The sequence below is a fragment of the Anarhichas minor genome, unplaced genomic scaffold, assembly GCF_050575085.1.
Source record: "Anarhichas minor isolate MPS153535 unplaced genomic scaffold, ASM5057508v1 ptg000074l, whole genome shotgun sequence".
NCBI classification, from domain to species: Eukaryota; Metazoa; Chordata; class Actinopteri; order Perciformes; family Anarhichadidae; genus Anarhichas; species Anarhichas minor.
In genome coordinates, this window is record NW_027466520.1 from 11890789 (window position 1) to 11916053 (window position 25265).

The 25265-nt window shown below is 41.2% G+C and overlaps 2 protein-coding genes and 1 pseudogene across 4 annotated transcripts; 2 read left to right on the forward strand and 1 right to left on the reverse strand.

The window, feature by feature from the left end:
- Window positions 1–6560: 6560 nt before the first annotated feature.
- LOC142937667 (phospholipase D1-like) lies at window positions 6561–14526 on the forward strand. Of its 3 annotated transcripts, XR_012949429.1 has the most exons (7): window positions 6581–7616; window positions 7717–7835; window positions 8256–8369; window positions 9165–9278; window positions 10041–10194; window positions 11091–11376; window positions 12297–14526. XR_012949429.1 is itself a non-coding variant. In XM_076080715.1 (6 exons), exons 4-6 carry the CDS (start codon window positions 9262–9264, stop codon window positions 11313–11315), a joined length of 396 nt encoding a protein of 131 aa, XP_075936830.1. In that variant the 5' UTR covers window positions 6583–7616; window positions 7717–7835; window positions 8256–8369; window positions 9165–9261; the 3' UTR covers window positions 11316–11472. The 3 variants fall into 3 exon arrangements, 2 of the variants coding, with proteins under 2 accessions (XP_075936829.1, XP_075936830.1); XM_076080715.1 differs by lacking the exon at window positions 12297–14526 and having other exon boundaries at window positions 6583–7616; window positions 11091–11472; XM_076080714.1 differs by lacking the exons at window positions 10041–10194; window positions 11091–11376; window positions 12297–14526 and having other exon boundaries at window positions 6561–7326; window positions 7488–7616; window positions 9165–9192.
- A 5974-nt stretch (window positions 14527–20500) lies between these two features.
- LOC142937824 (myelin-associated glycoprotein-like) lies at window positions 20501–22691 on the forward strand. The gene is made up of 4 exons (XM_076080916.1): window positions 20501–20504; window positions 21146–21526; window positions 22001–22306; window positions 22420–22691. Exons 1-4 carry the CDS (start codon window positions 20501–20503, stop codon window positions 22689–22691), a joined length of 963 nt encoding a protein of 320 aa, XP_075937031.1.
- Window positions 22692–23705: 1014 nt separating this feature from the next.
- LOC142937469 (phosphoenolpyruvate carboxykinase [GTP], mitochondrial pseudogene) lies at window positions 23706–25115 on the reverse strand (annotated as a pseudogene).
- Window positions 25116–25265: the final 150 nt, after the last annotated feature.

Genomic DNA, 25265 nt, shown 5'->3' on the forward strand with positions numbered 1-25265 from the left:
GTCACACTCACATAATGCAGCTGCTCTTAAGTAACAAATGTTTTCTGAATATTTTGATAGAAACTCAATCAAAGTCATCTGAGAATTGATAGGCCTGACAGAACATGATGTTTTTGTTTGAGTGTTTTCTTTGGGACATATTCAATTAATTTACGAACCAAAATTAATTTGGAACTGGAAAGTATTTCCAGTTTTCTTTGTTATAACTTAACTCCTAATGGCAATGCAGTGATGATTAAAGAATTATATTGATAGTCAACCCTTCAGAAAGTGGATGTGACTTTCAAGACAATGCAAGAGCTGGAACGGAGACAAGCAATTAGTTTCGTAATGACGCGAACCAAACCATGCGGTTTTTCAACACTTCTCCCCTAAAAAGTATTTCACCATTATCTAAAGTCTTGAAATTGTACATTGTTACAGGAAAATTACACCACCATATCTTTGTATGTTTTCAATGTGCTGCACCTGTATGACAAAAAAGAAAACAAAAATTCTATTTTCAAATATTTCTGATAGATTGGTTGCATTCCTCCCTTGATCCGGAAGTTGCCATAAGCAGCAATTCCCCCCTCCGGGTCATCACCTGTTTTGAAGTAAGACATGCAGTGTGAACTTGGGTTTATTTCAAGACAATCAGCAGAAGTAGATAATCTAGATATGTAACTCCTGTTACTTAGTGCCTCTTGCATCACTCATATATGTGGTCTGACATGTATACTGTAACTTGAACAGCTATATCCTTCTCGTGTGCATTTCTGCACTACAGCATTTCTACATGATCACTATTCCTAAACCTCAACAGTTGGAGATCACTAAAGCACTAAAATAGATATATAAAGTTAATCACCAATTACAGTGTTAAGATGTAACGTTAGTAACCTAACTTGTGTTTACTTGTGCTCTTATTGAACCGATAGGACCGCAAATAGGACGATTATCAAAAGGGAGCGAAATCGCCGACGTGTGTTCAAGACGATGAACAATTAAGGTAACGCTAACTAACGTTACCTGTGTGTTATCTCAGGAGCAACACTAAAACCAGATCAAACTTATTTTAGTGTTGAACGTTAGTCCATTAGCTTAATTTCTGCACCGAGTGGAAGTTCCTCAATTGCAGCACTTTGCTTGAAAATTTGAAGACCTAGCCTGCTTTTCTCAGCTTCCTGTTAGAGATTTACAAAAATGTTGCAGTACATTCATGTGTGCTGTCGATGAAATTCATACAGTGTGATCAATGACTTATGAATACCCTTTTACAGAAATGTAAGTTTTTTTTCATTTCACAGGAAAAAAAAAATCATCTAAGATGGAAGAGGTGATGTCACCAATCAGGAGCAACATTTGAATCACAATTTGATGACAATTGACGCGGTTGTCGAAGTGTTTTAGTGTTAAACTCATAATTAAAGCTAAATGATGATTGTTGCTTATTCTGTCATAAATATGTATCCTATTATATGGAGAAATTCTTAAGTTTTGATGCCAAGCTTTCAGGGGCTTTAAATTTGGTCATTGAGGTGCAACCCAGATATGTACTAAATATGACATTTTACTGTAAATACACTAATATCAAGTAAGACATAAATGTAATGACCATCAACTGCAAATAGACAAAAACATAATACAGCAAAAATGTTGTAACGGGGAACAACAGCCAATAGCCGGGCTGCATCTTAGTACACCAGTTCAATTTAAATACAAAGTGACTTCTACTACAAAGCCAACAACGCACCTACCAGGAGACTCTGAGCCACAGGGCTCTGAAGAGCTCACAGTCAGGGGAGCAGAGTTAAAAACCAGACAAGCCACACCAAAATGTCACAGGAGACTGTCCAACGAAGTAAGACAATGGTACAAAAACACCACGTAGAGTCAAAGTCAGAATCCAGAACCAAGGTCCAAAATAATAGAAAACTACCCAGAAATGATCCCTCAACCAGTAAAGACATGAACAGACAAAAGAGAGCACACACACTGAAAACACAAGCGAGGAAGGTTTATTAGACACAGGTGAAACTGATCAGGGCCCGTAAGGTAATCACAGTGGTGGGAAACACACGAGGACAGGAAGTGAAGTATCTATAAGTGAATACCAAAATAAAACAGGAAATAAGAGAAAAACTGAAAACAATAAAAAAATAACAAGACTTTGTAACAATATTTAGATTAATCAGTGTACTGTTATTAAATCCACTATAAAGAAAGTTATTTCTGCATGTAATAATCAAGGAGGGAGAGAGTATTTCTCTACGTATGCAACAAGCTCTTAACAATTTAAATAATCAGTTACATCTCATAATATGCATTGTCGTGACTCTAAATGTGTCATTTCTTCATTTAGAATACTTTCATTTAATCATTGGCTGGTAAATTAATGGACGTTGTGGTATTTTCAGAATCCAACAGTGGTTGTAGTACAAATGTGCACACAAGTGTGTGAATTATAGCTTTATTTTCCATTCGCAGGAACACCAGCAGTGATGTTTTGACCCACCTTCCATTAACTCCTCCTTCCTTTCACAGTCCATCTTGGTTCATAGACCTGTGACTTCTGCATTGACCTGGTCAGACAGCACGGCTGCACTGAGGAAAAAACACTCACTCCAATGTAAGTTGATATCTGCTACAATCAATCATTTTAGGATTAAATGGTAGAAAACAGTCTTTCTATATCTTTAATATTTCTATTTCTTCTAGTTATGATATATTTAATTCTAGTTATTCATCAACAAATTGTCTGATTACTTGTAGCATCAATGCAGAAGCATCCAGAGGACTGACTAGCGTTTTACTTGTTGAACTTCTGTTTTCATATTTAAAGGCACAGAGAACAAAACTGTGTGTCAGGACTCACGGGTGGATAAAATATCAATGAGTTGTAAAGAGTAGCTGCTCATCTGAGCCTTTTCCGTATTATTCATGCCATTGAGTGCCTTATATTGTTCTGACTGCTTGGCGAGTCCTTTTCCTCTGCTTCTCATGGATTCCAGTATTTTCCCCTCTATGTTCCTTTATGAAGGAAAACAACAACAGATACAGTTTCTGCAATAATCTGTGTGAAACTGGCTCCTTGATGGGACATTTTCATGTTTTTCTTTTTAAATATAAAACAGAATAATCCTGACCTTTTGTCTGCTGGTGTTTATCAAATGTACTTTTTAAAGATTTGAATAGATATTTGAGAGAAGAGGAAGCAGAATGTTTAGCTATTGGGGTAAATCATTTATTCAATGATGAAATTGTAACAACACAAATAAATGTTTGTGAGGTTCATCAGTCCTGTGATGCAGAGCAACAGAGATAAAGCTCAGTGTGATCCACAGTGACTGTACTCAAGTCACTGGCTGTTACATGTTCTTATTATTGTTATTATAATTATTGGGATATTTGCAATATATAAAGATTTCAGAATAAATAGACTCACAGGATATGAGTAGTTAAGGGAAGAACTCTGATAAAAAATAAAACTGCACTCGCTCTGTGTTCTTAATTCAAAGGAAGTCGACTTGATGTTGAAGTACGACAGCTAAAAAAGGGAAGTTGGATTGTTGGACTGTTGAAATTCATGAATTGCATTATTTTCTCTTTAAAAACACCAACCAAAGGATCTATTTGTCACTCTCTTGTTGATGTGGGCTTCTTTGTTAAGACAACACTCATGGTTTTATTCTCATCTAACACTCTGAGTCGTACACATTTGCAGCCTTGTGAGCGGTGGTCTCTTAACACACAGTAACTTGTGGTTGTACAGAGCATGTTGAACGCTTTGTAAAATCCACTGTTGTGTTTGTGAATCCAGGTGATGAGTGTCATGGCAGTCCGGTCTGTGAGAACGGTGACAGCCAACATGTTACTGAGTGTCTTCTTTCTCTCAGGTGAGCTTTTGGTTCAGTCACTTGTATTCCTCTTGAATCATTTACTATTTGACACATATCATTGTTGGGAACATAGAGGAGCGTGTTTGGTTTATCAGCATCTAAGAAATTAAGTTCTTGACATCAATAGAAATATTAATGTCAGTAACAATTATTAATGATTATTAATAACAACGGGGCACCACCCTGCGAACAGGGACCAATAACCAAACAATAAAACTAAGTCTCATAATTAGCGTTCACTCATAATGTCAATAGTCTGAGTACTATTACACGTTCAGAGTGAAAGTGAAGGTTTAAGTTCGAGCACAGGCCACTACATCCAGTTATTATTACACACATATACACAAGTAATCACAGACGACTGCTCTTTAAAATATAACAGAGTTTATTAAATAAAATAATAAATGATCAAATCAAGTAATATCAAAATCAACAAACACTATCATACAATTATATGTCTAATACCTAAAGTCAAATGAATAAAGTGGGGTAAGGATATGTATATAGATATATGTACAGGTGTGAGTGTGTGTGTGTGTGGAAACAAAGGGGGGGGGGGGGCCTACTCAAACAGTGATGGTACGTAACCTAAAAAGGGGCGTGTGAGCCTACAAGCAAAGATGGCGGAGTCTAGTGACCCGCGACAAGATAGCTGAGAGGTGGCTACGTGTAACCACGTGGGGCGGCGCACAATGTGGGTTGAGACAATAGATTACGCGACCACGTGTCTGAGAGGTTCACCCAAAATCAGTGAATCTAACTATGTGTGTGCGGGTTAGTAGGAAGAGGGAGAGAGGGAGAGAGAGAGCGAGAGAGAGGAGCTCTGAGCGCGGTGCTCCGAGCTGCAGTGAGAATGTGAGGAACAGCTGATCACTCGTAAACTCTGCGGTCGGATTCTGAACCGACCGGTCACGCTTGTACGGTGATAGTTGCGGTTCTAGATCTCACTCACAGAGCCGATTTAAAGAGGAGAGAATAAAACCAAAAACAAAATAAAAGAATCCCCAAAACAAACAGATCTTTATCACTGCGGTGAGATGCGAGTATTGCTCTCTTATCACCCCGAAACTCGGTCGGCGAGACGAGGCTCCGCCACCGTGGTTTTGGTCTTTGAAATGATAAAATCACAACCTCCACATCCACTAGCAGCGACGGATCTAATGCAAACAGTTACAGCAGGAAATACACAATATAACGGGACTCCGTGGTCCGCGATGCTTGCGCAATAACACGTTATAACACGACAGTAACTTAACGTAACAAGATGCAGGAATAACAACGACATAACGAATAGGCTAAATGAAGCTAATGCTAAGCTAAGCTAAGCTAGGCCCAGATACCAGTAACTCTTACTTGTAGAAGCTTCGTTCGGTAGGGTACGTTTCCCGTGGTGGGGATCACTCGGTCCTCGAGTAGCCGCTGGCTCTCGGTGGCGCGGCCTCGGGGCTGGCTGGCGCAGACTCGGCCTCCTCGCTGCAGAGAGGGGCTTTTTAACTTCGGCTGAGGGACGAGGTTTGGGTCGTCCTTCCCGGAAATCTTCGGCGAGGAACGATTGTTACCTTCTGATAGGATTTGATGAGGCCGCGGTTCCTCGTGGATCTTCTTGTCCCCTGGACGAGTCCGGAGTGAAGAGGCCTTGTGGACCTCCTGACACCAGCGCGTGTCCGGGGTGAAGAGAGCCTTGTGGATCTCCTTACACCAGCGGTGTCTGGACGGAAGAGAAAGAATTCTAGCTGTGCTCAGGCTTATAAACCAGGTGGCACAACCAGTGGGGGGCCCTTTCTTGGCCAATGAGGGACCAGCATCAGGTTTCTGCTGTGCTGGGAGGTGTAGTCATTCATCTTGGAGTTTTCCATCAGACGTTGTATGACAGGAAGGAGCATGGGTGCTTCTAGACTAGGGCCAGATCCCAACATCATTTTACCCTAAATTCATGTGAATGTTACAATCTGTATTCTCTGCGTCAGCTCTTTTGTCACTGAGACGAGACTGACTTAGTTATTTGGAGATATAGACGGGTTTGGTCACCACTGGGGTCGGCCTCGTGGGGGATAGTTGTTGTAAAACCAAAAACATTAATCAAAACAAAAACTGTTCAGGGAAAAAAAGACCAAAATGCAAAATATTACTGCTGAAGTATATTTCTCTTCATGTTTTTGTTGTTGTTTATTTACACATGTTACTCACCACTGTTAATCATTAGTGTGTTTCACAGGTGCTTTGACTGATTGTGATAGGGATCCAGCTCTATTCATTACTGCACCTCAAGAGATGGAAGCACTCACTGGATCTTGTTTGCAAATCCCATGTAACTTCAGAGATAAATCAGAGGAGAAATTCAACAGCACAAGAAAAACCTTCGGAGTGTGGATTAAAAATGACCATAACTTTGGCCCAAATCCAAATAATGTGATTTTCAACAGTAACAGGGAGGATAACATCTATCCAATGAATCTAACTGGAGACCTGAGTCAGAAAAACTGCACCACTTTATTTTCCAGTTTAATCACATCATACACAGACACGTACTACTTCAGGATTGAGAACCGACCATTTCTGGCAACAGCTGAATGTGATCCTCTTCAAATAACAGTTCGAGGTAAGAGAGTTTTGGTTTTTATCAGTCAGTCTATGATGTTATTGTTTAGAATAAAAAGTGATATCAGTTGAAGCTAACCTTCAATGTGAATGTAAATATCTGCTACAGAGACCAACCAGAGAATGAAATGTTTACACTTCATGGATCAATAGAATATTTTTTGTGGAATTGTTTTTTGTGCTCTACTATTAATAGTCCCATGATGAAGCTGCCTGTTCATGCAGACCTTTGCATTTAATGCTTGAAAAAGGGGAAGTCTCATGAGTTCAGTATTTTTTAGAAAATCTACATTAATTAGTGCAAGTTTACATTTCATGTTACCCCTACAGAGGGTCACAAGATAAATCTGAGGGGTCGTGAGATGATTAAACCAGTCACATGTGGTGTTATTCTTCATTCTGTAATGTCTTTGTTACTGGCATCAAACAGGAGGAAACAGCATTTGTTGGGGACTATTTTCAGCGGCGGATTAATCCACATTTGGCGACTCCTCTGGTTGTATAGAAGTCTATGAGAAAATGACTCTACTTCTCTCTTGATTTATTACCTCAGTAAACATTGTAAACATGAGTTTATGGTCTCAATCTCTAGTTTCAAGTCTTCTTCAATACAGCATGATGTTCATTGAGTACATTATGGTCCATTTAGAGTCAAACAGACCATAAAGCAGGGGATGCTTTAGGGCGGGGCTACACGGTGATTGACAGGTCTCTACCAGAGACGTATACGGCGTCTCTACGTCACTCCTCCTCAGTCCAGATATGGTCACTTCCTGTTCACTGGTTGCAAGAAAACCAAGATGGCGACGGCCAAATCGCTTCGAAACATCAGTCCACAAACCAACGGGTGACGTCACGACGACTACGTCCACTTCTTACATACAGTCTTTGAGAAATACATCAGATCACCCCCGTTTTAATGCATTGCACTGCTGATTAATAACTGTGTGTGTGTGTGTGTGTGTGTGTGTGTGTGTGTGTGTGTGTGTGTGTGTGTGTGTGTTTTAGGGAGCAGCTCAGTGCATAGTCAGCATACGGGGGTCGGGGAGTTGTTGGGAAACACACGGTTCTGGCACGGAAAGGACTACTGCAACTTTGTGTACAAGGACTGGATTCAGCTGGAGAAACCGTTCGATGGTGAGAACACCGTCACGCTCACAGTTTACGGAGAGAAGAGGAGGGAAGAGAGAGAGATTTATTCCACTCACCCGTCCTCCTCCTCACATTCCCGTTGTAGATTTCATAGACAGACACACGACTCCCAGAATGCCCTGGCACGACATCTCCTCAGTGGTTCACGGGAAAGCAGCTCGGGACGTGGCCAGACACTTCATCCAGCGGTGGAACTTCACTAAGGTCAGAGGTCCTGCTGCTGTTGTCTCGTCACCCTGATTCTATCCTAAATGAATAAAAGTATTTATAATAATCTGTTTTCATGAGACATTAGTGTCACAGTTGTTACTTTTTGTGTACTGCCCTTTCTTTCTGAAGGAGAAAGCTGGTATCTAGCACCAGACTATAGCGTTCAATTAAACTGATATTGATTCTTTTAGGTGTCTAAAATACGTCCACAGCAGAACATTGATTACTCCGACCCTTTAAATAATCTCCTTCTGGACAGAAGTGATGAAATTAAATATGTGGAAGAAGCAGAATATACCTGGAATAAAGTATAGAGTGTTTTATTTTCTCTGATGTGACTCTGCAGCCGACCACGTCGCTGTCTCCAGTAAATTTGTGACCCGTGTTTTGATTTTTCCTCTGTTTGTCTTCCAGCTCGTGAAGCCAAAGTACCGCTCCCTGTCGTACCCGTACCTGCTGCCCAAGTCTCACACCACGGCCAGAGAGCAGCGGTACCAAGTCCCCAACTGCATCCAAACCAAAGTGCAGGTCGGTGCTTGTTGCTTTTATTTTTTAGGTCTCAGTGAAGGATCTAGTCTCTAAAATCATAAGACGATTATTTATCACTTGCAAGTGTCACGAAAATGTCTTTATTCAAACTGCAAAACATGTATTCATGTTTGAACCGTTCAAAATACTGATTAACTAACAGTATAAATGTCTTTTTTAATCGTTCAAAAATAGCCAAAAAATACACATTACCAGTTACATTAATGAACACATTTCACATTTGAGCCAAGTCGTAATATTTGCCTCCTCAAAGTCACCAGACTCCATTGACGGAAAACGTCATCTTACCTCCATGATCGTCGTGAAACAATCTTTTCAAACAAACTTCGACAAACAAAATAAACCTCACAATTACTTTGTGAGTCTTTCCACTGTTCCAACAATCACCAGCTGTGGTTCAGTCAGAATATATCATAAATTCAGAGTTAGATGTGAAAAGAAACGGACGTTATTCCCTCCTCAAAGCCACCAGACTCCATTGACAGAAACAGTGATATTGTCGAGTTTTCCCGTGTTTAAAAAACCTCCATATATGCTCTAATAATTTGTTGGAAAAACAGCATTAGACGGTGTTTGTTCACCACCTGAGGAATGTTCCAGTGTTACCTTTGTGACCCAGCCTCACTAACACTGTTTGAACATAGTTATTAATTATAATAATGAATCTGTTGAGCTATCGATCCTCCATCGTCCTCTGGTGTTCTTATCTTTGTGAGTCATTCGGCGGTGAGATATCATCCTTCTCTTTCTCCGTGTCATTTCAAACGTTTTCAGGGAGGGTAAAAAGTACCGAGTGTACGTGGTGACGCCTCTGCTGCCGGGCTTCGAAGGAGACATCAACACCGGAGGAGGCAGCGCCATCCAGGCCGTCATGCACTTCAACTACAGGTGTGTGTGTGTGTGTGTGTGTGTGTGTGTGTGTGTGTGTGTGTGTGTGTGTGTGTGTGTGTATGTGTGTGTGTGTGTGTGTGTTTGTGAGAGACAATAAAGCTGCCTTTAACCCACCTTCTGTTTGAGTTTGTCTCATGCTGGTCTGCTGGTTTTCTAAACATGTTTGTGTTTTTGAACTAGAACTGAACCTTTAAAGGTTCCACATAACCTAAAGCAGAACTGCGGTTCCCAAACTTCCCTTCTGACCCTTTAAATGAAGAAATGTCTGAACTGTACCGTAATGAGATATGGTGTGAAATATGTGTCGGGTAACAGATGTTTCTTTCACACAGATAACTGTAGAGCGCAGCTACAAATAACAGAAACTAAAATATAATTCAGTGTAAATAAAACTACATCATTAAAGATTAGAGTTACCACAAGGAACTTTCATTTTGTGTCTGAAACAACAATTTAATAATAGAATTCTGTAATCGTTTCTGTTATTTTGTCCAGCTCCTGTCTACAGTGACATAAAGATAAACATAACTATTAAATATAAAGGACATCATTCACTTCCATGCCCTTGATATGAAAGTGAAGACCCATTTATTAAGTATTTAACAGATCTCTTTAATTATTTTTTTTATATACATTTCTTTGGACTATTTCATTTCCTGTATTTTACTAGTATGAACGTCAGCATGTAGTCTGAGCTCAGGCGCTGCAGCGCCCCCTGCTGGCCGATTCTGGGATCGCACTCATTTTGTGGTTCTGCAGGTTCTGCCAACATCAACGACCGGAGCATGCTGGGAAAGAGGGACAGCGAGGTGGCGGTGATCGTGGAGGACTCGGAGACGGTTACGGCGGTGATGGACGGGCAGGAGTACCAAGCTGGAAAATACGCTCTGCAGCTCCGCCTCGAGTGCTTCAAGTACTGACACATTATATGAACTATGTATTCAACCAGAGCTTCTTTACAGGCTGTAAAGACATTTAAACATGAAATAAGAGAAAGTTAGGAGTGAGAGAAAACTTATTCTGACACTTTTTAAATTAAGATAACTTATTACACTATAACAATATTTGTTTCATGTATTTTTTGTTCTTTGTCCAGGGGGGCCCCTGACATGTTGGGCCCCTGGGCCTGTGCCCAATATGCCCGTTCAGTAATCCGTCACGCAACCGTCTCTAAATTTGAGGTTTCAAAGGGGACATATCATGAAAAATGAATGAACTCACATACATTTGGCTATCTGGAGTTCTTACCAACCCACAAACTGTGAAATAAGACGACCCAGTCAGTTTTTTTGTGCGCTACCTTGATCAGAAAACATTAGAATAAACCTCCCCATAAGAGTATCCCCATATGAGCTTCAGAACCACATTTGCAGAGGATCGCCATCATTTTCTAACAAGCCAATCAGAGCAGACTGGGCTCATTTAAAGAGACAGGCGCTAAAACGGAGCGTTTCAGACAGACGCTGAATACTGATGTATTCAGACAAGACTGTGTGAGAAAAATAGTTTTTTAAATGTAAATCTAATTTATTTATTTATTAGAGTTTTTTGTACTTCTGTTAAATTTCCTCATCACGTCTTCTTCTCGTTGCCAAATATCTCCGCTCGCAATATCCTGCAATGTTTCAGCATTTCCTCTTTTCTGGTGCCGTCAGCGTTTCTTCAAGTTTCTCCTCACCCGCCTCCTCACCTCTCCGTCTCTCTCTCTCTCTCTCTCTCTCTCTCTCTCTCTCTCTCTCTCTCTCTCTCTCTCTCTCTCGGTTCTCTCTCTGACTCCGTCCTGTTTTCTTTTGTTTTTTCTCTCTTCAGGTCTTCCGAAGTCTTCCGCCCAGCGACGTCCGTAGCATCCTGGAGCTGGAGGGCTACCTCGCCAAGCCGGGCCTGGACAAGGAGGACCCGGCCCGGGCTCACGAGGAGCTGAAGAAGATCCGCGGCTTCCTGGTCCAGTTCCCTCTTCAGTTCCTGTGCGAGCAGAACCTGCTTCCCCCCATGGGCTGCAAGGAGGCCATGGTGCCCATGGAGGTCTGGACCTGAGACCGAGAGGGACTCGCCAGTGCATTCATGTGTTCACGCACAACATCAGGAAGGCTTTCAGGTTAATGAGACCCACTCTGGTGCCATTTTGGAGGTCATAGTGGCTGAAAACAGCCTTTTTGTGTTTTTAATAAACTGACAGCTGTATCTGATGACATGTTAGCGTTGCACTACAGTGGTTCCCCTCTGCAAACATAATTGAATAATATTTTCTAACCAGTTTGTTTGTGCTGTAAAAATCCTTGACCTTGGTGCAGTCTGTCTGTGCTGCAACGCTCCTCAACATGAGCCACAAAAAGTAAAAGTTAGAGTTAAACGGAGAGTTTCTTTGGAGATAAAAACCTGGTGTTTGGATATAATTTATAAACGTCTGATCTACTTACTTTTATCTTTGTTGTAGTATGAAAGTGATCACAAACATCTGATGTAATGGATCGTTGCAGTTGTGTCTCCATCATTGGTTCTTTCGGTTGTGATAATAATAATAGTGGAAACAAACGTGAGCAAACCGATTGTAAACAAATGCATGTGGACGAGAAAAACATAGTTTAAATGATTCGAAACGTCCTTCACAGTTGACAGACGGTCTTTGTGGTTCAACTGACCTGCTGTTCTTACCGTAGTGTAGGCTTTCTTCGCTTTATTATCAATATTTAAACTTTCAATTTGACCGTGAAAAAAGTTGTTTTAGATAATCTGGAATAATTCAATATAATTCATCATCTGTCAATTGAATCACATCCTGATACATAATAACCCCGTCTATATTGATAAGAACGAGCACATACTCCCTTCATTTAATGAGAAAGTACTCCGTATATATGAGACATGGTTTTGTAAACTTATTCGTGAATTGAATACAATTTATTTATTTTCAGAAAACTTTCTATATCCTAAAATATATCATTATCAAGATATTTCAGGTGATTAAACACTAAAGAGAACATCATTTTAAACATAACATGTTTAAAATGATGATAGATCCCCTTTAATGCGACGCGCTGGCCCTTTAAGGTAACCTGTGTGGTCACAGCTGCTGATCCTAGAGAAGATGGGTTTTAGCTGCAAAATGACCTCCAAAAATGGCGTCAGCTGTGGTTGTGAACAAAGCCTTTTGTACCAGCGGTGCCACCGGATGCACGTGAATAAGTTTCACACTGACACTGTGTCGTTGGAACAACATGGAGACTACGATGACACGTAAACGACACACATGTACCAACAAACATGGAGCGCAAACCACCAGGCTTTTCCTCTACAGTCTCCTTCGTTCTGCAACAACACTATGCAACGTTCAGGGCCGGCAAACGCAGCTCTGAGGGTTTGAAAAAGACACAAAATAATATAAAGAAGAAGAAGAAGGGGACTTTAATAAAGGAGAAGAGGATGAAGAGCTGTCGGACGTCTCCAGCCATTTTCTCTCATATCTCTGAAGCTTTTTAATATTTATGTCAAACAGGAAATCACAAGTGCCAAAGATGAAAGACTGTTAGTACAGTACGTACATTCATTACATTCCTCATACTGTTCTACGTTTAGCCTTAAGTGACCTGTTCTTGTGCTCTGATCTGCTCTTTGTAGTTCTTTTGGTAGCACTTTACTTTGCAGGTCTGTAATTTCCAATTAATACCATTTTCTGGAAAGAGCTGCTATAGTTTGGTGCTAATTACAGTAACGGGGAAATCTTTATTCATACCTAAATAAACATTCATTTGATTGGAAACTTTACACTCCTTATAATAGTTTTCTGCCTGTAGACAAAGTTTAATTTAAATTTAAAAGAATCTAAGTAACATTGTTAGTTCTTTGGTATTCATTATAGAAAACGTGGACACATAACCAGCCTTTCCAGGTAATTACAGACTTGAATAAAGCGTTGCCGTTCTGTTTTTTTACTGCATAACTCTCAGATTCATGCATGATAAGTTCATTACAATGCTGCGTTTCATTAATGTCAGCAAGCAGGAATTCTTTAGCAACAGCCAAGTTTATACAAACAGGCAACATTAGTTTGTTGGGCAACGATTGAGCGGATGCAAGTTCCTTCAGCACCTTTGTTTCTGCTGCCACCAAGTGGCCAAAATAATCTATTATTGCAGCGTTAAGATATTTATTAGTGCAGTTTTAAGGTTTTTGTAGTCTTAAAGATATACTTGAAGTTTAAGTTTATTAATAAAATTAGAAACGATGGTCTGCAGCCTTCACGCTGTTAAACTCAACGTCAGGTCGTCACAATTTTGAGAAAAAGTCTCAGATTTTCCGACGTTTCTGGAACGCAGCATCAATGTCCCTCCGTGTCTTCCTCGTTGGTCTGTGAGTGATCTGCATGACGCTGTTTTGTGCTATAAATTTGACCAAAAAAAAGACGATACCCGTAGCTGACAGCATGACAGCTGCTCATTGCCATTAAACATTAAACAGATGAAAGCATGAAGCTGAACTGGTTGCCTTTTTAAAAGCCATGGACGTTATTGATGCTAAACGTTGTGCCTGTGTGTCGTCCGGATGCACCTGAAACTTCTCTTCTGTTGTTATTGATGGATGCTCTTCTTTTTAATCGTCCTCTCTACCTGCCTGTGTTTCTACGTCCTGCTTTTTAAGCTTTAAAAATCAGGAATATCTAAAGCTATCCCCCCCCCCCCCCCCCCCCGAAACATTTTACCAGGTAAAGTCATCTGAACAGGCAAAGAAAAGGTTTGCTGTTGTGTGCAATGTCAGACTGTTTAAATCTAAAACATAAAGTATATTGACAGACAAAAACCGAATTCACCCTTCAGAAATGGGATTATGTCATCAGCAAAGAAGTTGATTTGGATGGAAGTGTTTTCTGTGCATCCGGAATAACTGACTTTAAACCCAGAAATGTTTATGAGTATTGTTTTAGGTCATTTCTGAGTTATCAGGAACACAAACATATTGTGTACATGGAGTCACAACAGGTGTAAATGAGTATTGAAACCTTCAGCGGTCGCCTCATTTTCCTCACACCTGACGTCTAGAGGTTCAGAAACACGTTCTTTTCTCTGTCCAGCTTTTAATCACCGTGTCTCTATGAAAATGCACTTTTTTGCACAGACTGTTTTCTTGTGGCGACCTCTTAAAAGATCTGCATGTCATTTGTCGCTTTTTGTGAAATGATGGAATAAATAAATGATGTAATAATAAGTCATTAAAATGTGGTCTTCTATCGGAATGAGCCATTTATACTCATTATCGTATGAAGCTGTGTTCATCAAGTCTTCTGCTAATAGCAGGTATAAAATACTGTGTTCTTACAGTTTAGCACAAGTACATTGGTTATGTCAGTGGTGGTAGAACTAAAAATCATAATAAATGTGATAAACCTCATGACAAACTGAAGAACCACATCACCGCTGTCTGTGATTCGATGGAAACAACTGCTCAATCTGTTGGCAATTAGTTCTCCACACGCTTGTGAAACAGCGGTAACGAGAGCTACAGAGGGTGAAATTGTGGTATCACCAGCCGCCGTCTGGCTTTCTTTGCTCCTAAAGAAGTGATGCCACGGGTTTTCATTCTGCTCACGTTAAGGACTCTTGTAAAGGGAGGAGTGGAGCAGAGGCGTATTCAGTTGGTTGCAATCTACAACCTCACCACTAGATGACACCAAATACTACACAAAGTCCTTTGAACATTCGGCTTATTTTATTCATGACACAGATCGTAAAAAATAAAAATAAACATTTATCAAAACAATAAGGGTTGTAGAAAGGAATCTGAAAAAGAATCAACGGTATTGAAATATTTGTATTTTATTTATTTGGATATTTTCTCCTGATTGTCCTTATTGTGAGGCAGCAGCTCGAACCACTGAACCCAACAACATCCTGTATTATGGCTGCAGCTGTCGATTACTTTCGATTATTTTCCATCGATAAATCGAGCAGTCGGATTAGAAATAATCACTTTAATAAGGTATACATACATCCGTGCTATTTTTGTACACTTGTTGACAATAAACACTAATATATTAAAAATATTTCATGAAATACTACACTGACTTTTATATTAAATACTATACTATGACTTTCATATTACATTTATATGAAACAGTATACTGTTATGACTCCCAGAACGCCTTGCTTTTACAGCATTATACAGTATTAGCACAATACAGTAGGTAAATGTTAGAATTTCACTGTGAATTTACATCAAAGTGTTACAATGCAGAGTGTTGAGAAACGTTTTCTATAGATTATTAAATCAATGCTGTGATTGTTTGAGAGAAAGCCAACAGGAAAGATTCTATGGGTTCTATTGCGGAAAGGTATTTAGTGTTCAAAGACCGTCATGGAACCTTGTGAGAGAAACAGATAGAAAACGAGACTTTGACTCATTCAGAGTGGACATGTTTTAGTTAATGATTCATATTAGCTCCACATTAAACCTGGGGCAGGGAAGAGGAAACAATATGTTGTGTGTATTATTCATGTATATTTTATTATACTGAGATGCAATGCAAATATCTTTAAAATGTATGCTACTCACCTTCTATTGTTCTTTGTTTTAGTGAAGTGGCAAAAATATATTAATTATATTAGTGTTTACACAGCATTAACCCCTGTGTGACTCTATATAACAACTTTTATAATGTCTGAGACATATGAGCCTTATGTCAGTGAGTATGTAGTTATGCATAAAGTAGAATTAGTGAACTGGTACATTATAAGTAAGATAAGTTTCAACTCAACACATTTGACAAACTGTCCAGACTGTGTCTAAAATCTCCCTATTCACTACAAAGTGAATGATATTTACAGTCCGAGTGTTGAGTGCAGCGTGTGTGAGCACTGCTTGTGATCACCTTGTACCTGCATTATTAGCAAATATCTGACTTCTGTAATTCTATAATGTAATATAATGCATTATAAAACATAAAACTGTTCAATCAATAATTGTTTTTCACATTCAATTCAATTAATTTTTGTTATAACCCAAAATCACAAATTACAAATTTGCCTCAGAGGGCTTTACAATCTGTACACATGCAACAGACAGACGGACGGACAGACAGACAGACAGACAGACAGAGAGAGACAGACGGAGAGAGAGACAGACAGACAGACAGACAGACAGACAGATGGAGAGAGAGACAGACAGACAGACAGACAGACGGAGAGAGAGACAGACAGACAGAGAGCAGACATTACATTACATTACAGTCATTTAGTAGACGCTTTTATCCAAAGCGACTTACAATAAGTGTATTCAACATCGGTTTTCAAGACACCAGAAGTCATAAGTACATCTCCTTTTTCAAACAAGCATCTAAGAGCATGAACCAGAGCAAATGTACAGTGCAGAAACAAACGAATGTAATAATAATAACAAACTAATACGAATACAATAAGTGCTAAGCGGAAGTCTCAGGGTAGTACTTCTTGAAGAGGTGAGTTGTCAGCCTGATGAAAGATGGGCAGCGACTCCGTTACCGGGGCCTAACAGAGGGAGGGACGCGTAGAAGGAGCGACTGACCAACAGCCAATAAGGTCACGCGAGGGCGATCAGCTGACTGAAGCCAGGAGGAGTCAGCTGGATTTAAGCTAATTGTAACTGAGACAGACATGTTATGACTTTTACGGACTATGAAAGAAGATTCAACGGAAGTGCTCGTTCAGTTCGTCACATTGCATCCTGCAGGTATCAAGCTTCCTGGTTGGAGCGTGTGTGGACTCTTTTCCGCAGATCATATTTCCATCGATGGTGTAAATAGTGTAATTCACTTTGCAATTGTTTTAGCTTCTGTAAGATTAAATACTTTTGATCAGAATTTGAACCGGCTGAGTTTTTGGCACGGCTGGATGACGTGCGGCTCTCCCACAGTTTCGAGAGGTTCCTGTCCCTAACATGGGTAGGAGGAGAGGAAGAGTGGTAAAGGACAAAGGAGGAGAGGAAGGAAAGAAGAGGTTCTAATTTATCAGTCTGGATGTTAAAGTCGCCGAGCAGGATGAGTGCTGAGCCATCGTCATGGAAGTGTGAGACTAATGTGTCTAGCTTCTCCAGGAACTCACCAAGAGGGCCTGGTGGGCGATACACAACAGCAATGGTGAGTGACAATAACCGCATGAAATTCGAAAGAGGACGGGAAGAACTGTGGAACAGAGACAAGAGAGTATCTCCATTTTGGGGAGATTAGCAGGCCAGTACCACCACCTCGCCTCACAGCTCTGGGAGTGTGAGAGAAAGAGTACACTTCTGACAGAGCTGCAGGTGTGGTGGTGTTTTCTGGTGTGATCCACGGCTCAGTTAGAGCAAGAAAGCTGAGGGAGAGCAAGGAAGCATAGCCTGAGATGAACTCAGCTTTCGGCACTGCCGATTGGCAATTCCAAAGTCCCCCCACTACCACTTGCTCGCCATGAGCTGAGAGAGTAGGATAGATGAGGTTAGCGGGGTCACGGCACCTGGGAGTGACCCAATGTCTACGTGACCACCGAGCAGAGGAGCGGACAGAAATCGGATGCAAACACATGGTAGACAAATAGAAACTCCCTAAGTACACGCTCGAGAAGTCTTCGCTTGACGAAGTCGCCCTGTTTCCTTTGACCGCCCTAGCCTTCGTTTGTGTAACGCTCGAGAGCTGACGCTTCCGACCACCAACAGTGGTTAAGGACAGCTATCTACTGATTGCTACCAGGAGTGCAAGCTCCTCCCTTTGCAATCAGCAGAGCTATTCAGCAGCAGAGACTATGTCACACCTCCTCAGTCAGGCAGAAACTCACAGTCCAATCACAACTGAGGCAGGCCTAAGTACAGCTATAAAGACAACTTAGTTAAAGCAAGAATAAAATACTTCAGATCATCAGATTCTGGGTGAGTCAGAAGTTCAGTTGTTGCTCCAGAAGATGAATACAGTCAGACAGATACAAGACAGAGAGACAGAGAGACAGACAGAGAGACAGAGACAGACAGAGAGACAGAGAGAGAGAGACAGATACAAGACAGACAGACAGAGAGACAGACAGAGAGACAGACAGAGAGACAGATAGACCAGGGGTCGGCAACCTGCGGCTCTTTAGCCTCTCTGTTGCGGCTCCCTGAGGTCCCCAACTGGCACACCGGATCCGGACCCAGGAACGAAAAACCGATAGATAATTCGGAATTATACATATTGGGCACCAAGTTGAAACTTTAACCGGCGCCTCTTATTCAGCCGTTACGGCACTTGTTCGGGGGTGCAGGAAACACACCAACCAATGCATTGCAAATCACATCACGTGATGCAGCAATCAAATATGAGTATTCTGACAAGTTTCCTGACTCCAGCGAGGTTTACACACACGTGACACACAGGGCTGAGAAAGAAATAGAAAGAAGAGCAGGAACATTGCGCTAATTGAAGAAGTCATCTCACATGACTCTCCAAAAAGAGAAACGTGTTCAGAGAGAATATAATTCATAAGCAAGAATGAACAGACTCTTCTATGTTAATTATAGAAAAGGTTGCCGACCCCTGACCTAGGACAATGGGGGTAGGGTAGGATGTGGTGTGACTTTAACTCCACACTACTGTAATTTGGGCATGGATGGGAGGGGGTTGATCGTCAGATACCCCTTAGACATACTCGCTGGCTTTCTGAGCGTGATGCGAGTGTTTCTTGACATGGACGCACTGTGCCTGATCTGAGGGGGGGGGGGGGGGGCTGGCATTTTTTAGACATTGGAGGCAAAGATGTCTTGCCTCCAATCTCCAACTTTACCGTCCTTAGGTCAGGAGTGAGATCCTTCTTCTGCTCTTTAACCTGAGGGGGGGGCTGGCTTTTTTTAGACATTGGAGGCAAAGATGTCTTGCCTCCAATCTCCAACTTTACAGTCTGGCTTTTTTTAGAAATTGGAGGCAAAGATTTCTTGCCTCCAATCTCCAACTCGTACATTCTGGAGTTTCCCTTTTCAGCCATTAACTTCATCCTCAGGTCTCGCGTGTCCCACTCGGACGCTGCCAACTTCAGGATGGCGTATTGCGGCCGCTGTGCCAGCCTGCTCTTCAGCTCTGCTATCTCGGCATTTTTTTGTGCCAGACTTTTTCTGAGCCTGCTTATGGGGTTGGCATCCAGATTGTTTTTCAATCGTTTCCCCCGACGCAGAATCGAAATGTTATTATTCAGTCGTACTCCGAGTTGTTGCTGGAAACTTTTCCATTGATTTTGCTCTAGCACGAGAGAATTTACTTTGTTATTAGTTTGCACAATAACCCCCTCAAGTCTCACAATCTCGGTGTCCTGGAGGCTGAGCTGTTTATTTTGCTGTGCTACAGTTTCCTTGCAGAGCTGAAGTTCTTTTTCCAACTTTTCTTTCTCCGCCATGACCGCGTCCAATTTGTTTGTCAAGTCGGCCTTGGACTCTTTCACGGTCTTATATTTGTTGTTTATTTCACACCGCTGCTGCTTCACTTTTTCCAGCTGCTCTTTCACAGAACAGTTGATCTGGTCAGCCTTGTCCAGCGCTTTGTTCTTTTCATCTGCCTCAACTTTCAAGAGTCTGACTTCCTCCTGCAGCTTCTTAGTAGAAACAAGTTGATCCTGAGCCTCCAACAAGTTTATTTGGATCTGAGTCCTCTCAGCCTGTAGGTCCTCAGTCTTGCTGATTGCTTTTCGCAACCTGTTCTCCAATTCAGGAATGAGCTCTCGGAGCTCCTTGATTTCCTGTTCTTTTAACTGAGCACACTTGATGTGCTCCTCTATCTTCATTTGCTGATAATTGTTTGAGGTCGTGATTCTGTCAACGCGACGCCTCATTCCCCCAATGAAGCCACTCTTTTTCTTGGACTCCTTTTTACAGGATTCCAATTCTGCAGTGTCTTTAGCTTCTTTGAGGCTTTGTTCTTCAGCTTTCTTCTTAAATGAGGTAAATTCCTCATTTAAGAGTCTGTATTCTTTCTCCAGAGATTTTATCTTTTTATTTTTCTCCTGAATTCTAGAGTTGAAATCTTTCAAATTTGCTTTCTCCAATGCTTCATACTTCTCTGTGGTTTTAAACCGCTGCACTTCTTCTTCTTGCCTTAGCGATCTTTCCTTCGCGAACATTCTCACATGTTCCTTCAACTCAGCCGCGTGTTTTTGCTGTAAACTTTCTCGATCTTCCTTCAATTGTTTCACCTCCTTCTGGAGTGGAAGGAGGCTATTTAATTCTCTTTTGAGGGACTCGTATTGTTCAAATAGTCTCTGATGATGGGTCAGTTGACTTACAGTTAATTCTGCACTCTGGCCTTTAAATCGGATGACTTTATCGGAAGACATGTTGACTGTTTGACTGTTACTTCAAAATGTGAGAGTTCATCTATCATTCAACATGATATGGCAATGTTTCATCAAAGGCACCTTTGAAACGTGACGTCACAAAGAATCAAACTTGAAAGGAACGTCGGAACGTCCCGCCCACCCTAAACAAACCGCCGCAGCTATGCAACCGTTGCCGTGGCAACGGTGGAACCTACTCACAACAGCTGATCCTCACGTGCAGCGGGAGAGACAGACGTCTGATGTCAAAATGATGTAAATTATTTACCACGAAACCTTTATGAAGGAAAACAACAACAGATACATTTTCTGCAATAATCTGTGTGAAACTGGCTCCTTGATGGGACATTTTCATGTTTTTCTTTTTAAATATAAAACGGAATAATCCTGACCTTTTGTCTGCTGGTGTTTATCAAATGTACTTTTTAAAGATTTTAATAGATATTTGAGAGAAGAGGAAGCAGAATATTTAGCTATTGGGGTAAGTCATTTATTCAATGATGAAATTGTAATAACTCTGATAAAAAATAAAACTGCACTCACTCTGTGTTCTTAAATCATTAGTCTGTTTCACAGGTGCTTTGGCTGATTGTGTTCCGAATCTAAAGCTATTCATTACTGCACCTCAAGAGATGGAAGCACTGACTGGATCTTGTTTGCAAATCCCATGTAACTTCAGTGGTAAACCAGAGGAGGGATTCAACACAAGAACAACCTTCGGAGTGTGGATTAAAAATTATTTTAATTTTCCCCGAAATCCAAATAATGTGATTTTCAACAGTAGCAGGAAGGATAACATCTATCCAATGAATCTAACTGGAGACCTGAGTCAGAAAAACTGCACCACTTTATTTTCCAGTTTAAACACATCATACACAGACAGGTACTACTTCAGGATTGAGAACCGGCCATTTCTGGCAACAGCTTCTTGTGATCCTCTTCAAATAACAGTTCGAGGTAAGAGAGTTTTGGTTTTTATCACTCAGTCTATGATGTTATTGTTTAGAATAAAAAGTGATATCAGTTGAAGCTAACCTTCAAACCTTTGCATCTAACGCTTGAAAAAGGGGAAGTCTCATGAGTTCAGTTTTTTTTAGAAAATCTACATTAATTAGTGTAAGTTTACATTTCATGTTACCCCTACAGAGGGTCACAAGATAAATCTGAGGGGTCGTGAGGTGATTAATGGGAGAGGAAAGGAGAAAAAAAGTGATTTCTGTTCACAACTCAGAAACATCAGAAAAATGACAAGAAGCCCCGAACAAACACGTTCTTCTTTTTTTATGAAGGAACAATCCAAAAACTGTTAGTGGAGTAAAAGTACAATATTTTGCTCTCAAATGTAGAAGAGTACTGCTAGCATGGCAGTAGACTCCTGGTCTTGTTGCTGTGTTCTTCAGTGTACAATCTGTATTTGATTTGAAACCACAGATTCTCCTCCAAGCCCCAGGATTGAGATCTCAGGTGATCTGAAGGAGAAGGAGTCTGTCTCTATAAGCTGCTCAGCTTTCACTCCCTGTCCACACTCTCCTCCTAAACTCACCTGGAACCTCCAACAAGACCCTCACATCATGACAGAGGAAAACACAGATCGAACCTTCACAACTAAAATCCAGAAGAACATCACTCTGTCAGACAAACATGATGGATTCATCATCAACTGTTCTGCCAGATATCCTGTGAATGAAGGAAAAGATGTCAAGACATCAGAGGAGACAACGACTCTCAGTGTTTCATGTAAGTGTTTGTTATTGGATCCTGTCAGCACATGATGATTCTTCTCTCTTAAGGATCTCATTCAGGCTCTGATGCTGCTCTCTGACCTCACATCTCCGTCACATTCTCCTCAGACGCTCCCAAGGACACCTCGGCGTCTATCAGTCCACCAGGTTCGGTGTCAGCAGGTAGCTGGGTGAGCCTGACCTGCTCCAGCAGAGCCAATCCTCCCGTCAGCCGCTTCACCTGGTTCAAGATCAGCAAAGATGGACCCGTCAATGTATCTGAAGGAGACTTTTACAGCTTTAATGTCACTGATGGAGGAGTTTATTACTGTGTGGCCACCAATGAGCTTGGTAATCAAACATCATCAGAGATCCTTCTGACTATTAAAGGTAACTATTAAAAGGACTTCGATAATGTCACATGTTCACACTGTCTTCATTTAGTCACTTCTATTTGGTTTTTTTCCATCTTGTCTTGAGGCAAAGTTAACCTTCTAGAATTGGGCTCAGTTCTTGGAGGAATCATTGGGATCATCGTACTCATCTGTCTGGTTGTCTGTGTTTGGTAAGTATCACAAACTAAATCTTCTTCTGGCACTCTGTATATTGAACCCAACCTTTTGTCTTCCAGGCGTTTGAAGTCAACACATCCAACTGCACAACAGAGTCAGGTGAGAACATAAACTCTTTTTAGTTCTGTAATCATTTGGAAGGATCCGGCTGAAGGCTCACAAACACTTCCTTTTTGCTTTATTTATTTATTTGCAGAGTCTGACTGTTGAAGAGACAGCGAGAACAGAAGAAGACGTCCATTATAGCGAGATCAACTTCTCGAGGCGCGGACCTGAACCGTCCTCTGTCTCGGTGCAGGACAGTGGACAGCAGCAGGACACGCTGTATGCACAGGTCAAAGTGTCCTACTCGGCAAACGTTGCACAGACTGCTGACGTCCCAGAGGATCTCTACGCTCAAGTGAAGAGAAAATGAGTGTTGTCTTGTGGTCACATTTGGGTTGGATTCTTAGTATGCTTTTTACTTATACAAGAAGTTTCATCTCAAGTTTATGTAGAAAAAGAAACAGGAGAAAGTGCAATCTTCATTGCTCACAGATAATTAAAGGGGAACTCCTGCAGCTCAGATAGTTTTAGCTGAGATACCATCATCTATATTTTTGAACGGACTTCATATGGGTGGCTGTGATCGGAAATGTGTTATCAGATCACTTCAAATAGAGGTCCCCAAGCTCTCAATAGGGAAGTATTCTGAAAGACAGCTCTGTTCACACGTTAACATTGTACTACAAGATTATATTTACCTTTTAAATGTTTGTGTCATTTACTGAGCTCTTGTTTCTTACATTTTTTTGCATTCTCCATATTTTATTTGTATTTTAATAACTTCAAAAATGAACATGAGACATTTGAAGACATTTATTCATTGCACCGTAATAAAAACCATACTTCTAAAATTACCTATTAATCTCAGTTGCATTTATTGGTCCAACATTTCACATATTGCGTGTAAACACCACCTGAAAATCACACAACTTAATCACTAACATTACATAAGCGGCAAAATGAATTATGCATAGTAACGCCCAGTGGAAAACGGTGTTTCGAGTACTTAATGGTGTTCTGATATAAATTGATTTGAATATAAAGCTTAATTGAAAATAGAAAGGGCAGTTCCTGAGACTCAAGTCAATAGTGTATTAAAAGATCTGGTGCTATAACTCACTTAAAAAAATATGAGTAACTTTTTTTGTCCGAAATTTGCAAAAAACAGATGTTTGGGCTTCAGCCTGAAAACCTTAGCAACCTGGACGTTGTATTGTTAAACGTCTCAAAAGGCACCACAAGGCCGTGTTGATTGTGTTTTAGTACAATGCCAGGTCTTGTGAGTGAATGGAGGTAGTGATTAGCTTCTCTATATGAGGAGTTTGACAACGTCAAAGAAATCTAACCTTCATGTCGAGACAAACCTCCCTCCTACCACCAGTCTCTCTCACCAGTGTTATTAGTGGGAAGTCTTTTCACAAAGTTGTTGCATTATAGATTATTAGCTTTTTATCTCTGGCATTTTTATTCCAAAGAGAAACACGAGAGTCACTGGTTGTGTTTTCACACACACAGAGAAAGTTAACTGCTGGCCTGGCTATTGGTCTTTTTGAGGCGTAGTTTTTTATTCATTATTGAAAAAAACAACTGAATAAATCATCTTTACTGAGCAGCGAGTACTAGAACTCTCTTATACCTGTATTTCATGGATGAAACCCAATCTGTGGTGACAGAACTAAGTTCTCTGTGTGTGTAAACCCAGCCAGTGACTCTTAATAAGTGCACCCTAATGATCTGAATCCTGAGTCATCAGTGACTACAGCCCTGTTTCTGGTTGAACTTCCTGTCCGTAGCGTTTTAATTGTGCACTCGGTCCTCCAGTGCCTTCAGCTCAGCCTCCACCTGAGCTGGCAGATCAGCGCCAACCTGCTGGGTGAAGTAGGCTCTCAACTCCTTCGTCTCCCTCTGCCAGAAAGCCTTGGGCACGTCGAACAGGGCGCCCATATCCACGTTGCCGCTCAGACCTTTAGTGTCGATGGCGCCATCTTCTGGCAGCCAGCCGATGATGCTCCTCTTGGCCGCCTCGTCCTCCCTCTCCCGGCTGCAGCGCTTGAAGATCCACTCCAGCGCGCGGGCGTTCTCGCCGAAGCCGGGCCAGAGGAAGGCGCCGGTCGCCGGGTCCTTTCTGAACCAGTTGACGTGGAAGATCTTGGGCAGGTGTGTGGGGGCCTTACGGCTCTGCATGCTCAGCCAGTGAGCGAGGTAGTCGCCAAAATTGTAACCGAAGAACGGCCGCATGGCGAAGGGGTCGTGCATGATCTCCTTGCCTGGAGGATAAAGAATTGGCTTTAGTAACAGCACTAGTAACGTCCTATTATCATAAAACACCTCATCAACAGGAAAGCCCTGCAATGGCTG